At 30.8% G+C, this 15,822-nt stretch overlaps 1 protein-coding gene across 4 annotated transcripts in view; it reads right to left on the bottom strand.

Annotated features, from left to right (window-relative positions):
• Positions 1 to 15,822, bottom strand: part of LOC126742218 (uncharacterized) — a 44,547-nt gene that overhangs the window by 25,188 nt on the left and 3,537 nt on the right. For 3 of the 4 annotated variants that reach the window (XM_050448825.1, XM_050448824.1, XM_050448823.1), the window contains exons 1-3: positions 4,124 to 4,211; positions 281 to 412; positions 76 to 214 (exon numbers count right to left, since the gene is read on the bottom strand). In XM_050448825.1, coding sequence (XP_050304782.1) covers positions 76 to 214; positions 281 to 412; positions 4,124 to 4,138 — 286 coding nt within the window. In that variant the 5' untranslated portion in view covers positions 4,139 to 4,211. Of the gene's footprint in view, positions 1 to 75; positions 215 to 280; positions 413 to 4,123; positions 4,212 to 15,822 lie in introns of those variants that run through there. The other variant, XM_050448826.1, reaches the window with a different exon arrangement.

Raw genomic sequence — 15,822 nt, forward strand, 5'->3', positions numbered from 1 at the left:
TTGCGAGCTTCTGAAAATCGCTATAAATTTATGAAAAAGTCTTTACTTGAGGATTTTCTAGCTCACGAAACTCACCTGCACGTATAACATCAACCCCTGCCGGTAACCACCGTTCACCAGGCCGTAACAATAACAAAACACTATTTGGCGGTAGGGTCCGGAAGTACTCAGCGTCTTCCACTTGAGTACCATCCGCCTCTAACACTAATCTCACCTGCAAAGATGCATGCTCAATTAATGATTATTATTGGTGATATATACTGATAATGTGATAACTCACAGGATCCTGAGCTGCAACTCCAAGTTTATCACGACCACGTGCTACTAATTCTTCGAGGCTGCCCACCACCAGCCCTTTGCGCACGCTACGTTGCCCGTCCCATAATTTGAAGGGCCGCTTGCCGCGCGCGTCCTAAGGGAGAATATTAAGGATTTTTAAAAAAAAAAGATTCACAGTTTTAAATTAAATAACAATTGAAATATAATGAATAAGGTGGAAGTACAAAAAAGAAGTTAAGCAAGAAAAACGAGAAAGCTAATACATTTTAAGCAAGGACTAATAAAATCAATAATCAAGACTCGTAAAGGAACTATTTGACTGGGTGAATGTTCTTTAACTTACAAAAACTTAAAAAATTGCTGATAAACTCAACATAATGACTACTAGTAAAGGAAATATGTGAGTAACTGATTAGTCTTCATAATTCGTTTAAAACCATTTACTAGGTGTTAAGTAAAGGAGTAATTGTTGGATAAAATAAGAGTAAGAACTGTTTATAACAATTTTGAGTTAAACGAAACAATATTAGTAATAAAATGGAGAAACATTAATAAAATCAAAATTAAATTTTAAGTAAATACCAATGACCTGTAAAGAAAATATTTGGATGCCTTAGGGGGCTACAACCCTTTATAAGGTTAATAACCCTAGTAAATTATTTGTTAATATATGATATTGTAGGTATTTTTGAGTTTTAAAATGTCTTTCCTGTTTTTTTTTTAATTTTAGCGTCTTTACAATTATCAGGAATTTTAAGTATATCTGAAGAACTAATTAAGGCTGAAAAAAGGATATTTTTCGGTGAAAAATCACGGAAAGATGCAAGATAAAAATCAGAAAAAACTAATTCATTTAATGACTATTTTTCTGAAACATAAAAAAAATATCCACTTATTTTTGACACTGCCAGAAGAAAGTGTATAAAGAGCAAAACACATTAAAGTCAAAACATAAAAAATAAATAAATATAATTTCTTTTCGTTAAATAAATTTAGAAGTAAAAGAAAAAATATTAATTTTTCCTAAATGAATAGCAAGAATAAATTTAAAAAAAAATTAAAATTTGCGTAAAAGTCATATATACAATATTTAATTTTTTTTTTAAAGAAGTCTTAAATAATTTTAAAATATTCTATAAATATTAGCCAATTTTTTTTTATAAAATTTAATATAAAATAAAATTCTAAGGGAAGTATTTAGGTTTATTTATTTATTTTTGTTATTTTCTCTGTTTCTTTTTTTAATTTTGGCACCACTAAAATTACCAGGAACTTAAAGGATATCTGAAGCACTAATAATGGCTGAAGAGGAACGAATTTTTTAGTAAAAAATCAAAGGAATAAAGCAGAAATATACAAAATAAAAATTGTAAAAATAATCACTAAATCTATCTTATGCAAATTCAAGACACGATAATTTCACAACTTAAAACATTAATAAATATATTTCAGTACCAATTTTTTGTAAAATCAATGTCATTTTAAAAGCAAAAAAAAACAATATTAATTTTACATAATAATTAATATTCATAATTATTTTTTAATAAAATCAAATATATAATAAAATCTTAAGGAAAAACATTAAATTCTTCAAGAAAAACTGAGTTAGCTAGCTATCTTTGATTCACAGTTTTAAATTAAATAACAAAAAAATATAATTAAAAAGGTGGAAATATAAAAAGAAAATTAAGCAAGAAAAATGAGAAAGCTAACAAATTTTAAAGAAGGAATAATTAAATCGGGAATAAGAGTGGTAAAGGAACTAATGGAGTCAAATATTATACTCTGATTTCTGATTAGTTAGTCAGATGGTGTTGATTTACAGTTGTTAATTATTTAATGGACTAAAGTGGAAAAATAATAAGAAAGTTATGCAATAAAAACAAGAAAGGTTAGAAATGCTTAAAGCAAGTGTCATTAAAATCAATAATAAAACTCAAAAAAGAACTATTTGACTGGGTGAATGTTCTTAAAACTTAAAAAAATCGAACTAGCTAAAAGATAGTAAGGAAGTGCTGACAAACTTATACATTTACTAGTTGCTAATTGAAGAAGTCATTGTTGAATAAAATAAGAGTAAGAACCATTTTTAACTATTTTATAACAATTTTCAGTTAAACGAAACGATATTAGTAATACTTAGTGTCTAATGTGTCAGTGGCAAAATACTAATAAAATCTGGTCTGCAAAAGCTTATAAAGAAAATATTTGGATGCCTTAAGAAGTCGCAACCCTTAATCTTAAGTAAACTAATTATTTATATATAATATTTTAGTTATTTTTTAATTTATATATAAACAAAATAGCTTAAAAATAAAATAATTATTTATAAAATAAACTAATTATTTATACTTAATGCCAAATGTAAATTCTATATAACGAAGCCGTTGTGACCATGATTGACTGTAAATTATTTTATTTTGTGAAATACCTTTTTATACATACCTGAAATTTTATTATAATTTTGTAGAATAATATTATTTAGTGTTATTTAATTTTTTTGTCCTTTTTCCATTTATATTTCAGCGTCGTTAAAATCACCAGGAATTTTACCGATATGTGAAGAAGCATATTTGAAAGCAATAAATGAATCAATCAGTTATGCACTAGAAAAAAGTGCACAAAATATAAAACACAACAATGTAAAAATAAAAAGTAAATAAATATAATTCAGCACTAATTTTTGTAAAATAATTTGAAAAGCAATAAAAATTACTAATTTTACATAATTGACAGGCAAGAATGTATTTAATTTTTTTTTGGGCTAACTGGTTTAATTTTTTCGAAAATCGTTTTTGTTTTTTTTTTTTGAAAAGCCGTGAATAATGCAAAGACTTATAATCTATAAATATTAGCCTAATTTTTTTATAAAATCAAATTTTTAATAAAATAAAGGACTTAAAATGGCGAAAACTTAGACTTGAAAAATTTGAAAATTTCGTTGCTTTTTCCTTCAATAATTATAACGAAAATTTCCACCAATAATTATTAGAAAAGTAAAGTAGAAATTTTTCAGTCAGTAATATCCATTACTTAAAAAACAATCCAAAAAAGGATGCACTGTTTTGTATTTTTAACTGAAATTGTCCATAAGGAATAATACCTACTTTTATAGAGTTTTTTGTTAATTTAAATCAGCCATTTTTCATTTTTGAGTTGTACTGTAGGTTTTTTTGAGTTTTGGCCTGAAACTCATGACTTTAGTTCAGTGTATCTTAAATAAAATGAACTCTTGGCCTTATAATTTCAAATTTTAATTTTACGGCAATTTTCCCGAAAAGGAGTGAAGAGATTAATTATTTTAACCCTTCTTGGTCAAAATTTGCGAATTATTCCAAGAATACCTAAAAACTAAATTAAAAAAAATGCAGAAAACCCAAGTTAATGCTATCTTCATGTCAAAAACAATTAATATTTTAAACAAAGACAAAAATAACAAAATAACTTCACGGTAATAAATTAAGCAGAAACGCCCTATAAAAACCCACTTAATAAACCTTTGGCAAACCATCAACTGGTGCACCCTTTATCTGCGCTGAGGCCTGCCTAACAAAGAGCTTCCATCTTTACACCCTAATTCACCCCAAAAAAAAACTTCGTAAAAAACCAACATTCATCTTAAAAAAGTTAACAAAACTCAATAAAAAAAAAACAAATTCCCACCAAACCATCGCACCCTCTCATCACACACACACAGACTCCAATTCACCCGTTCATCTTCAATCCGAAAATCCTGACTAAAAATTGACCCCAAACAGTCAAAAATTCATCCCTTAACATGCACAAAACTCCATGCAATAATAATGAAAAAAGTCCGGTGGGTTTGCGCCCACCACAAACACACCTGCAACACGCCCATGCTCCCACCCCGATGGTGGTGGATCTCAACGTGGAGCAGGAACGAGTTCCGCGCCCGGGCGCCGCATCGCGACTGGTCCTGACCTATCCCGGAGGATCCCGAGTGCGTTGAACTGGCCTAACATGCGCGACATTAGCCGGAATCCCGGGGAATATGTGCATCGAAATCATTTCCAGAGTTTAAGGTTTTTCCTATTTTGTGTCAGATTTATCGGTCTTTTTATTCTGTCTAAATCACCCGTAAAGCAGGTAACCATATATCCATTTAGGACATTTTAATATCAAAGTTTTATTTTTTCCTAAAATGTAGCCAATTTGAATGGGTTTAATGAGTAAAAGGTTTGATGCAAAAAAAACGAGAGATACCGAAACTAGTGCTGCTTTAACAGACCATGAGGCTGTTACTATTCATGTATTGTCGTATTGAGTCTGTAGCCGGCAAAAGATGCAATAGTTGGGTTTAACCGAGTTGCCAATTTTAGCTATGTTATGCATACTTTTTACTTTATTCTATTTGAATTTTAAAAGAAGAAAAATTGGACTGAGAACTTGTTCATTTTTTTAACGTTTAACAATGAACTTTTATGAGTATATCGCGGGAACCGTAACACTTTAAATAGGTTAAAAGGAAAAAATTAGTCCCACTGGGAATAACCCATAAATTATGGTATTTGTATATGCATGTATTATATTAGTTTAATTATCAATTTAATAGTGTTTTATAATAGTTGGATTATCAAGGAAAGGGAAAGTATATATATTTATAAAATAATTAATAATTTATGACATGCACCTACTGTTAATCCTTTTTGTATCCTTTTTATACCAGTTATATCTTAAAGGGCTAATCTGATAACATTAGGTAAATCAAACATGTTTTAATCTAATTATTTATGATATATATTGACATTGGTAAATGGTTTGGGGGATAGGGTTATTAATCGTTTTTTTTAATTAGAACCTGCCAATGTTTTTTTTTTTACCTACATAGGTACACACCTACTATTTTAGAACCGCCCATCTTTTCCTAAAAGTGTGCAAGTATCTGTTTAATTTTTCATTTATTGATAATGTTGTGATATCGCGTTAATTTTGTTCCTTGGCGTTTATATCAGTTTTTGTATGGTATCGTGGTTTCTTAATCAGTAATATGGAACATTTAAGAAATAAAGTTTTGAAAGGTTAGACTCGTAAGGTTATTGTAAATGTAATAAGAATTGGTGATGAGGAAAGTGCCAATAATGCTTTTAAGCTACCCTTAAAAAATAAAACAGAACAATCATCTATGTATTGTGAAGTAGGGCGATCTACTATAATTAAACTTAGAAAAGAAGACCAACTTGACCCTACAGAGCCTTCGTCAGGAAAAACACGTGAGAGAAAAAAAATGATGATGCTGATTTTGGCGTAATAAGAATTATTGAGAAATTTTATACAGAATATAAAGTAATACCAACCTTAGGAAAGATCCTGCCGAACATTATGGAGGAAATTGAATTTCCATATGAAAAAGGCTTATTAAAAAATAATGGATTTTATGGGAGAAGATGTCAAAGCCGGAGCAAAATTTTAATGGAATATTCGGAATAGCAGAAAACATTACAGAAACATTTCGAGTGGTCCCTACATTGTAGTACATGCCGGAAACGAAAATGGATTTATTAAGGATGCATCTCTAATTTTTAAATCTGGACTATCTACGGGGGATTATCACGGGCAAATGAACGAAACAAATTTTACGAAATGAATAGAAGAAAAACTGTTGCCAAATATTCCAGAACAGACTGGTATTATGGACAACGCCCCATATATATTATCACTCTGTGTTAGCAAGTAGTGTCCACAAAATCCTAGAGAAAAGGTGTAATAGTAAATTGGCTTAAAGACAACAAAATATAATAATTTTGACGAATCAAAAAGAAAACTTCAGCTTTATGATTTATTATGTGCGCATAAGCCTAATACGATCACTAAAAATTATAAAATAGGCAACTTAATGAAAGAACATAGACACCACCTCGCATGTGCAAATTAAACCCTATAGAATTAGTATGGGCCGAAGTCAAGCGATATTTAAGAAATCATAATACTAGTGATTGATATGAGGATATTGAGTCTGTCAGTTCCGATCATTGGAAAAATAACGTCAGACATGTTATAGATATAGAGAATAGGTATTGGAAAACTGACCAGATAATGGAGGACTTCCTTGAAAAATTAATTATAAAAGAGGATAATGATGAAAGTGATGCTCTGATGAGGTAGACAATTCGGAAGAAGAAAATATTGATCCTGATTCTGACTAAGAGACAATGACAATTTTTTTGTGTTTATTATAAGTAAGATTACTATATGTATAATTCTACATATATATTATTTATTATGTATAAAGTCTTTTAAGTAAGATATATATGTAGTGTTTAATTTTACTTGTGTTTTGTTTAATTTTTTTATTTTATAATGAAAATAAAAACATTTAAAAAATTTATTTCAAATCGTGTTAAGAAAAAAATTAAATATGTTAAGAAGATGGGAATTCCTGAGTCCATTAATATAGGTTTACAAAATCAATCGCTTTTATTCTTGGTTATAAAAATAAAAAAACCAGGTAAGTAGAAAATAAAAAGGTAAAATATCCAATATTTTTTTAATTGATAGTGTGCGCCACTGAAAATGCCTCGAGACCAAGTTCGAAAAGGGTTTTTCACAGTATTTATGGCCTTCTTCCCCCTTTCGTAGCGGTTACAGTTATCACAAATGAATAGTATGTGTAGGGTTAAGAATACCATGATAAATATTGAAACAAAGCCGAATTTTGGACGAATATTTGATAGGAAAAATTATGAACACTTCTACAATTTAGGCACCTCGGTTGACTGGAATAACCCAGGTGTATTGTCTGACCCAGTCTCTAATTTTCATGCGAAAGTGTTGCAACTATTTAATGTTGCTTTTTCCATTGTAAAGCTTACATCAAAATCTAGGTCAAAAAAGTCTCCGCTAACAACAGGGCTTAAAATCTCTTCAAAAAATCTGCGTTCCCTTTATACTATCAAAAAGTATATTGACTTGTCATTATTTCACTCGTACTTCAATTCGCATCGTTCATTGCGTTTTATCAGGCTAGCAAAAAAAATCCTACTATTCTAAACGATTGAATAAGAGTTCAAGCAAGCCAAAGGAGTGCTGGAGAATGGTGAATGATATCCGCAATAAAAACAACTACAAACCTACTGCAAATCCGAAAATTGACAAACTTAATACTTTCTTCTGTCCGGTAGCTCAAAACCTACAACAAAATCTTACTCGGTCAACTGAACCACTTAGCTATCTTACAAACACAGTAGTTCAAAATTCATACTTCTTTTTACCTACTGACTTGGAAGAAGTAATAAGCAATTTAAACCTAATGAAAAACAAAAATTCTAGCCGGACATTGCTCTAATGTCTCTTGTTGAAGCAATCAATGTGAAAATGGGCACCTTTCATAATATGGATTTATTATGAAACCATCTATAAGGAATGCAATCTGGATGATCCATTTAACTTTCGGCCTATTTCTCTTTTGTCCACGCTATCAAAATTAATTGGAGAACTGGTAAAATTTCGCATGATATCTTTCCTCAAATCAAATAACCTCCATTTGATTATGTTAACTATGGGATTCTGCTTCTCAAGATCAGCTGCTATGGTTTTAGAGGCGTAACACATTCTTGGTTCCGTTTGTATCTGGAGGGTCGTCATCAGTGAATTTTTGTGGGCTCTGAGATCTTAGAAAATCATGAGATAACCTGGGGGGTACCACAAGGATCGGTCTTCAGTTCAATTCTTTTTCTTTTGTATGTCAATTATCTTACAAATCTGAACATCAAAGGGAAAGTTGCCTTATTTGCCGATGACACCACAATTCTTTGACATGGATCAAATAGTAAGTCCTTGCATCTGACCCTGATAATGGGCCTCCAGAGGATACGGGACTGATTTGACTCAAATAGCCTGTCATTGAACTTCAATAAAACCAAAATCCTGACCACTGATTCACCTGTGTGGCCAATGTTAACTCTTCCTAATCAACTATTATAAAAAAGCCCTTAATTTCTCTTATTTCCCTTGAGCTGGCAGACTATCAAAAAATGTAGAAATGAAGACTTTTCGGGTGGCAACAATGACATTAAACATATTAAAAGTAAAGTAGGCCATTCTCTTACTACTGATCCATTAATTGCTAAGGAGTTTAACAAATTCTTTAGTTCTATGGGGTCTAACTTGGCTAGCAAAATAAATAATTCTAATGACTACAACTTTCCTAGTATAAAGGCCAACAATAAACCCGGACGCACATTGGGACGCAGGTGACCCAGGCGACGCACGCAGGGCAGGGCGAGTTACACAGTTCAGGAAAAATACGTGTCAGGCAGTGTGAGCGCATATTTGAAAGCAGTTCTTCATTTCTTTTGATAAAATATTGGCGGGCGAGTGCGAATAGTAAATAATATTTGAAGATAGATAAAGCTTTTTTATCATGGCGTTGTTTTTGGATAGTTCCGAGTCAGAGTCGGACGCAGAATTTGAAGAAACAGTTCTATTGTACAACATGTCAAAAAGGAAAAAATCATTTTGGAAAAGCAACTATATGAAAAGAGGAAATACTCACGAAGAATTTGCACTATCATCCGAATTCAGGTTAAACAGAGGGCAATTTGATGACGTACATAATATGATAGAAAACTGTATTTATTCAGATGGTTGTAACGCCCAAAAACCAATAGGAACTAAAAAACTAGCAATTTGTTTAAGGTAATATTTTTATTCATTTTAACGTATTGCTAGGAAAATTAAAAATGTTTATTTAAATAATAATCAAAATTCTATTCTGAAAAATTTTCATACAAATTTCGCCGGTATTATTAGCGGGTTGAAGAGGTGTTGTTGCAACAGGCAAATAAGAGGTGTGGGGTCGGGTGTGGCTGAGTGTAGTGGGTGAATGGCTGCTAGATTGTAAGTCGTAGGAGGTGTTGAAGGGGTCAAATAGGAGGTGGTCGTAAGAGAAGGTGGAGGATTATTATAATTTTGATGTTTAATTTGCTGGCTACTGCAAGAACTTGGGCTTGGTGATGAAAGAGGTGTTGATGAATAAGAGGAATGGGGCTGCGGAGTATGCATGTTAAAATATGTATATATGGAATAGGTCTGTGTTCACTATGATAATAGTTTTGTTGACTTGTATTCCCTAGCCCTAGATATGCAGCTTCTATTTGTGTTACAGCTTGAAACACATTATTTCTCGCAAGATGCTGAAACTTAGGAGGCATTTTTTTTTGTTATCCGTTAAAAAAGTGTTTTACAAGGAAAATTTTAATATTAATCTGACGTAGCAATGTATTGTTTTGATATACCTACCTATTTATAATTTTGTAGCCAAACTTTGTCGACCCCTGTCTAACTTTAATTAATATAACATATTTGTTTAACTTACCGCTTTTCAAATTAAGTTCTTTTCCTATATCTTTCCATAATTCATTCTTTAATTTTCCTTTTAAATAATTGGGATCATTGGTATCATAAAGAATTGTATGCCTCCTCACCAATTCAATTAATTGTTCATTCATTTCGAATATAACCTCAAAAAAAGTACCGCTAACCAAAAACTATAAAGCATGTGGCACAGAAAACTGTGTCCGGGAGACTGCGTTAGGTAGGTTTATTTTAACGCAGTTCTGTGCTACCCTACTCCGCGTTCCAATTTGCGCGGGTCTATTTAAATTAATTGAATACAAAAACCTACACTGCCCTGCGCTGCGTCGCCTGTGTTACCTGCGTTCCAATGTGCGGCCGGCTTAACTTCTTTTTAAATCCTATTTTGCCTAGTGATCTTATAGAAATTATTAATTCATTACAGTACAAAACCTCTAGCACTGTTGATAATATTTCTAATGAAATAATTAAACTAAACTATAAATCTCTCTTAAAACCTTTGACTTATTTAATAAACCAAATTTTTTCATCTGGCATTTATGCCTTTTCAGCCCTTCAGACCTTTTCAAGGCTGGTAGTAGGGAAGAACCGTCTAATTATAGACCAATTGCTCTTACTAGTTCAGTTAGTAAATTAATTGAAAAATGTCTAAAATTACGACTCACTCAATTTATAAAAAAGCATCATTTATTGTCTAATGAGCAGTATGGCTTTAGGGAAAATTGCAGTACAGAGGACGCACTTATAAAGTAACCAACCACATTGCCTCTGGTTTAAACTCGGGTATGAAATGCATGATCATTTTTATTGATTTAGCCAAAGCCTTTGACGCTGTGTCCCACCATATTTTGCTAAAACGTCTAGGTGATCTGGGTATAATTGGATTAGCATATCAATTATTAAAACCGTTTTTAGAAAATAGGCAACAGCAGGTAAAAATTAATGAAACAGTGAGTTCTGGACGTGCGGTGGAGTATGGTGTGCCACAGGGTAAATGGTCTTTTTTCAGTTATCCCAAAAGATAGTGTGGCATGTTTTGCTGATGACACCTGCTTAATAATTAAAAAAAAATATATTTATTTAATAGACGGGATCAACCCTATTACAAAAAAAAACAATATTACAAAGTTCAATAGTTACACCTAACCATAACTTAAAATAGCTAAAATACAAATATGTTTTTACAGGCAAACCAACATAAAATCAACAGAAGAGTTTACACAATCTCTCTAATTTGATTCCTAAAACTAGGCAAGTCAATGCCCACAACTTCAATATCCTCATGGTTGATAATATTTAAGGTTCTTTCGATAGGGGAGTGAGTGGCATAGTTGGTACTGTGAAAAGGCAAAGCAAATAGTCTAGGCTCTAGGTCATAGGTTTCGTCTCAAGAGTCTTGAGGGGACATTGAAGCTAATTCTATCTACTAATTGAACATAGCAGTTGGGAGGGAGTCAAAAATAAAGCTGAGTCATTATTATCAAGGGTAAAAAATTGGTTTGATTTCAGTCTGCTAACTTTAAATACCGACAAAACAAAGTTTATGTGTCATGGCAAAAATAATTCTAGTCTGCCAGGTTACACTACATTAAGAATTTATACCTTTGATTGCCAAAATTAGAATTTTTGCCAGTGTAAAACTAAAATTGATTGTGTCAATAGTGTAAAATATTTGGGAGTATTTTTTGACAACTTACTAAAATGGAATGTACATATTGATTACATAATTGGTAAAATACGTAAGTTGTATAAGTTTTACATATTAAGGCATTCTTTGTTAAAAAGGACAATCTTGCCAAACTCTAGCGGAGTCTGTACTTATGGTATAAGTGTATGGGGTGCTTCTTATAGGTCTGTTCTTGATCCTCTTGTTGTTGCTCAAAAAGTATTGCTGAAAGTTCGTTTATTTAAAAATAAATTGTACTTATCAACTGATTTGTTTAGTGAGGCAGGAGTTTTTCAGCTGCATCACATTTATGTAAATTCAGTTACAAGACTTCTTTGTCATAATAAAATAGCTAAAAGTGGACCAGTATTGCCTTTGACAACCAGGTTTCAAAGTAACAATCCTCTATCCTTTCCTAAAATAAATTTTACTTTTACTAAAAGATCGTTAATTTATATAGCTCCAAAAATTTATAATATAATGCCTCTCGATTTGAGAAATAAACCTGATGCCAGGATCAAGTATAGAATAAAAACTTGGATCATTCATATTAATATTGAGCAATTGTTTGGTTAGTGTTAATTGTTACTAGCTTGTAATCACTATACTGTTCACATAATATTAGATTTTATTATTTCTGAACTTGATATATCTATATATTTTGAATGGGAACACGCACAAACTTAGTAGTTAATTGTGTTTTCAACTGTATTCTTAGTTACAATAATTTACTTAAAGAATAATAGATTTTTTATATACCCAGGGAGTAAGGTTTTGTCTACCCACCTCTGAGCTCTAATTTAATTTTTTATTGAAATTAAAAATAACGAAAAACCTATCTTAAAAAACCTATTTATGGAATAAAAAAATCTAACTTGAACCAACCTTTCGTTAGTTAAACCTACTAACGCTATTAAGGTAAATATATAAAACTACTTATCTTTTTGTACCTTTTTGATGCCTCTTATTTACTCAAAGATTCTTTTTAAATTGACACTCGCTGAAATAACATAAGCATCATAAAAATGATGATTCAGAAAATCTTGCAAATGATATGGCTCTAATACTAACAAAAGTGTTTTAATTTCTATCTTAAAAGATACAAGACTGGTAATGATATTAATTCTATTTGACAATTTTATACACATATAATAAGAACTTTTTTCACTCATTGTAAAAATCACGAAAAAAATTGACTTTTGAAGAAAAGGGAGGAAAAGGGAATCAACTGAATTGCTGAACATTAACAACCCAAGTAAAACCATCTACATAAATGAGCAGATGACCCCGTTATCCTATGAAATGCCTATTAATGCAAAACGCCTTATTCTTTTCGGGTAGTTTTGCATGGTACAGATATGATCAAATTTAGGCAGAAAGGGATGCCATAAGAATTCGAGATTCTTTACCTATAAAAGAGCTGCTAGAGGAAAAACCTAATGCTAATTAAGAAGCTATGTAAATTAAAATTTATAAAATGTACTATACTAACGTGTACTAGATATCTAACTGATATTGACTATAATTATAATTTAATATTTTATAACAGTATAATTGATATACATGTTTTTGATAAAGGTAAACCGTTATAAGGGTAAAGTAATATAAAAACCATTTAGATATATACATATTTTGTGGGGATATAAATCTTAATATAATAGACTTAAATAATTTAGATGTAATCCAGCCTTTAAATTGTCTTAGTGGAATGGGATACCGCCCTGTTAAAAGCAAAGCAACAAGGATAAATAAAAATATTGACCATATCTTTCTCAAGCATGATAATCAATTAATGGTAAACTCTGTAATCTTAAATGCATCTGTTTCTGATCACCTTTCAGTGCTATTAAATTTAAATTTAAGTAAAATTATATGTTAAACTAATACTAAATTTCAATTAAAATTAGATAATCAGAAATTGGTATTTTGAGCAAATAAGTTCTGGGATAGAGAAATTAAATGCCAAAATATTGATGAATGTATACAATTTTTAATCAAAAAATTTCAGTATTGCATAAAGTTGTCTACTTATTGTAAGTCTATCAAGGCAAAGAAACGTCCTATGGATTACAGAGGTCCTGCTAACGTCAATACGTCAACGAGGTAAATTAAAAATCCCAATGATATTTTGACACTCATTTTAAACTTATAGAAAAAACAAAGCAGACTATTACAAACATTGATTTAAACTAAACAGAGAATATTCGAAAAGAACATGGGAAATAATAAAATATTTCAGTAATGAGGACAAGAATAAAAAATTACATTCAAAATTAATCAAAAATAAAAAGTTACAGGAGACAGAAATATTGCAAATGAATTTACAAACTATTTCTGAAATACCGGTACAAAATACTCACTAACAAATTTTGAAAATAGTTTTCATATTAATAAACATAATTTTGTGTTTCTTAATAATATATTTATATTAAATTGAAGTAGATTTAGTTGGTTCAAATTAGGTTTTCTTATTAAATAAACAGATTTTGCGTTCCTTTAGTTTTCAAAAAAAATAAATAGAATTAGGTAGGATATTAAAAAGAAGAGGCGAGCTCAGAGGTCGATATATAAAACCTCAGCTCTTGGAAATATAAAAAATCTATTATACCTTAAATAAATTATTGTATCTATAAATCAATGGACCTAGATTGAATTAGATATAACGAAATTTTCTAAATTAATATTCACAAAGATAATGCTAACCAACTAACCTAAAACCTATCGAAATCAAAACTCAGCAATGATCATTCCGTCCCATGACCTAGTAAAGGGAGGTAGGGCGCAGAGGTGCGATGACCCGGCCTACGTTGGCCCCGTACCGGCCGGATACGTAGAGATTTGCCGACGACCCATTTACTCTCGCTCTATGTAGTACACCAGAAACTGGGTCACTGTGCTGAAGCGCGAAATCGTAAGAGTTGTACGGTGTGTAAACTGTGACGTTTCCAGGCCAGCTTATACAGTTACATCCAGGGTTTTCAAGCAAAACAATCGACGCTAATATTAGTTGCTCGATGTCGATTGTGCGTGGTCTGTTAAGTAGAAAAAAAAGCTGGATGCAGCTTCGGGGATGGAAATTGAGTTTTTATGCGTTTAGCCATTGAGTGAGAGGAATTTTTTGAGGACGAGCAGCACGTTTTTGGCTTGTTATTGATTTTGCTTTTGCTCTCAAATATTAATTTAAAATACCATTGGTTCCATTACAGCTGTAGTATTTTAGGAATTAGCTCATTATTTAATAGATTGAGGTTCAAGCATTTGGCCTATTTCTAAAGGTTTACTTTAAGTCTTTTTAATTAGCTTGCTGAGTTTAATAACAACAAGTAATAAACTGTAAATTCGCGAGACTTTTGTGGTCATCTATTATAGAAGTAGGTAAACTTAGTACCTAGTTAATGAATAAGGCGAGAAAAAGAGGTAGGATGCGAATTTTTTATAAGAAAGATACAGGATTTACTACCAAAATTAATAAGAGTTATACTCTATTTCAAATCGGTAGAAATTTATACTCTATTTTAAACAGGTAGAGAGTAATAAAATTTAAATTTGCGACAGATTTCTGGTTATCCATGGGCGTAGGTAAACGGTTTGAGCTCTATAAGAAAGGTACAGGTAGACTTGTGCAAAAAAGATTTAAGTAGAATTATACTCTTTTTCCAATAGGTCAGTAGTAATAAAATTAAATTTCCAAGAATTTTGTGGTCGTAGGGTAGGGCGATTTTTAAAAGTAACATAGATTAACATAATATTTAATATACTAATATAGTTTGGCAGCTAATGTAAACTTCATTGTTCTTGTGCCAGGTAATCTGGCAGATGTAAATAAATAAATAAATAGGGCTGGTAATAAAAACATAGAGTATAAAGCAAAAGTGTTAAACGTGGTAATATTTGCTGTAAAACCCTCGTGTTATATAACACTTAAATATCTATATATATATATAGATAGATTGTTTAAATCGACCACCCTAGTTTTGCTGTAGATGAAGCTGTAGAGAAATGTTCCCGAATAACTGGAATAGGAAAATCTACCATTTATAAATAATGGTAAGAATGAAAGGTAGAACAAGTAGAACCTCCAAAGCATAGTACAGGAAGATCTACCAGAGTTGATAATAAAAATCCTAGAAGTGCAATTAGAAGAAAGGTTCATTTTTTTAATATCAAAAAAGGACATTGGACAAAATTTTAATGCACCTTGGCCGGACGATAGTGCTGCTGTGAGGAGTAAAAAAATTCGTATGGATCACTTTAAAAGATACAGATTAACCTTTTAAATTTGATAAAGGAAAATATTTGTAACCAGAAAATACACAAAAATGTGAAATGAAAATATATATAATAAAACGATAGTTTTTCTGTTTATTGTATTTCTAAGGGTTATTTAATTTACATAATTTTTTCCTATTATAAACTATAAAAGCTTTGGATTTTTTTACGATATTACACGTAAAAATTGTTATTAAAATCATATAATTTAATGAATTTTCTTAAGGACTGATTATCTTAATAGATTGGTACAATATTGATAAATCTTTCTTAAT

The sequence above is a fragment of the Anthonomus grandis genome, chromosome 11, assembly GCF_022605725.1.
Source record: "Anthonomus grandis grandis chromosome 11, icAntGran1.3, whole genome shotgun sequence".
In the NCBI taxonomy this organism is placed as follows: domain Eukaryota; kingdom Metazoa; phylum Arthropoda; class Insecta; order Coleoptera; family Curculionidae; genus Anthonomus; species Anthonomus grandis.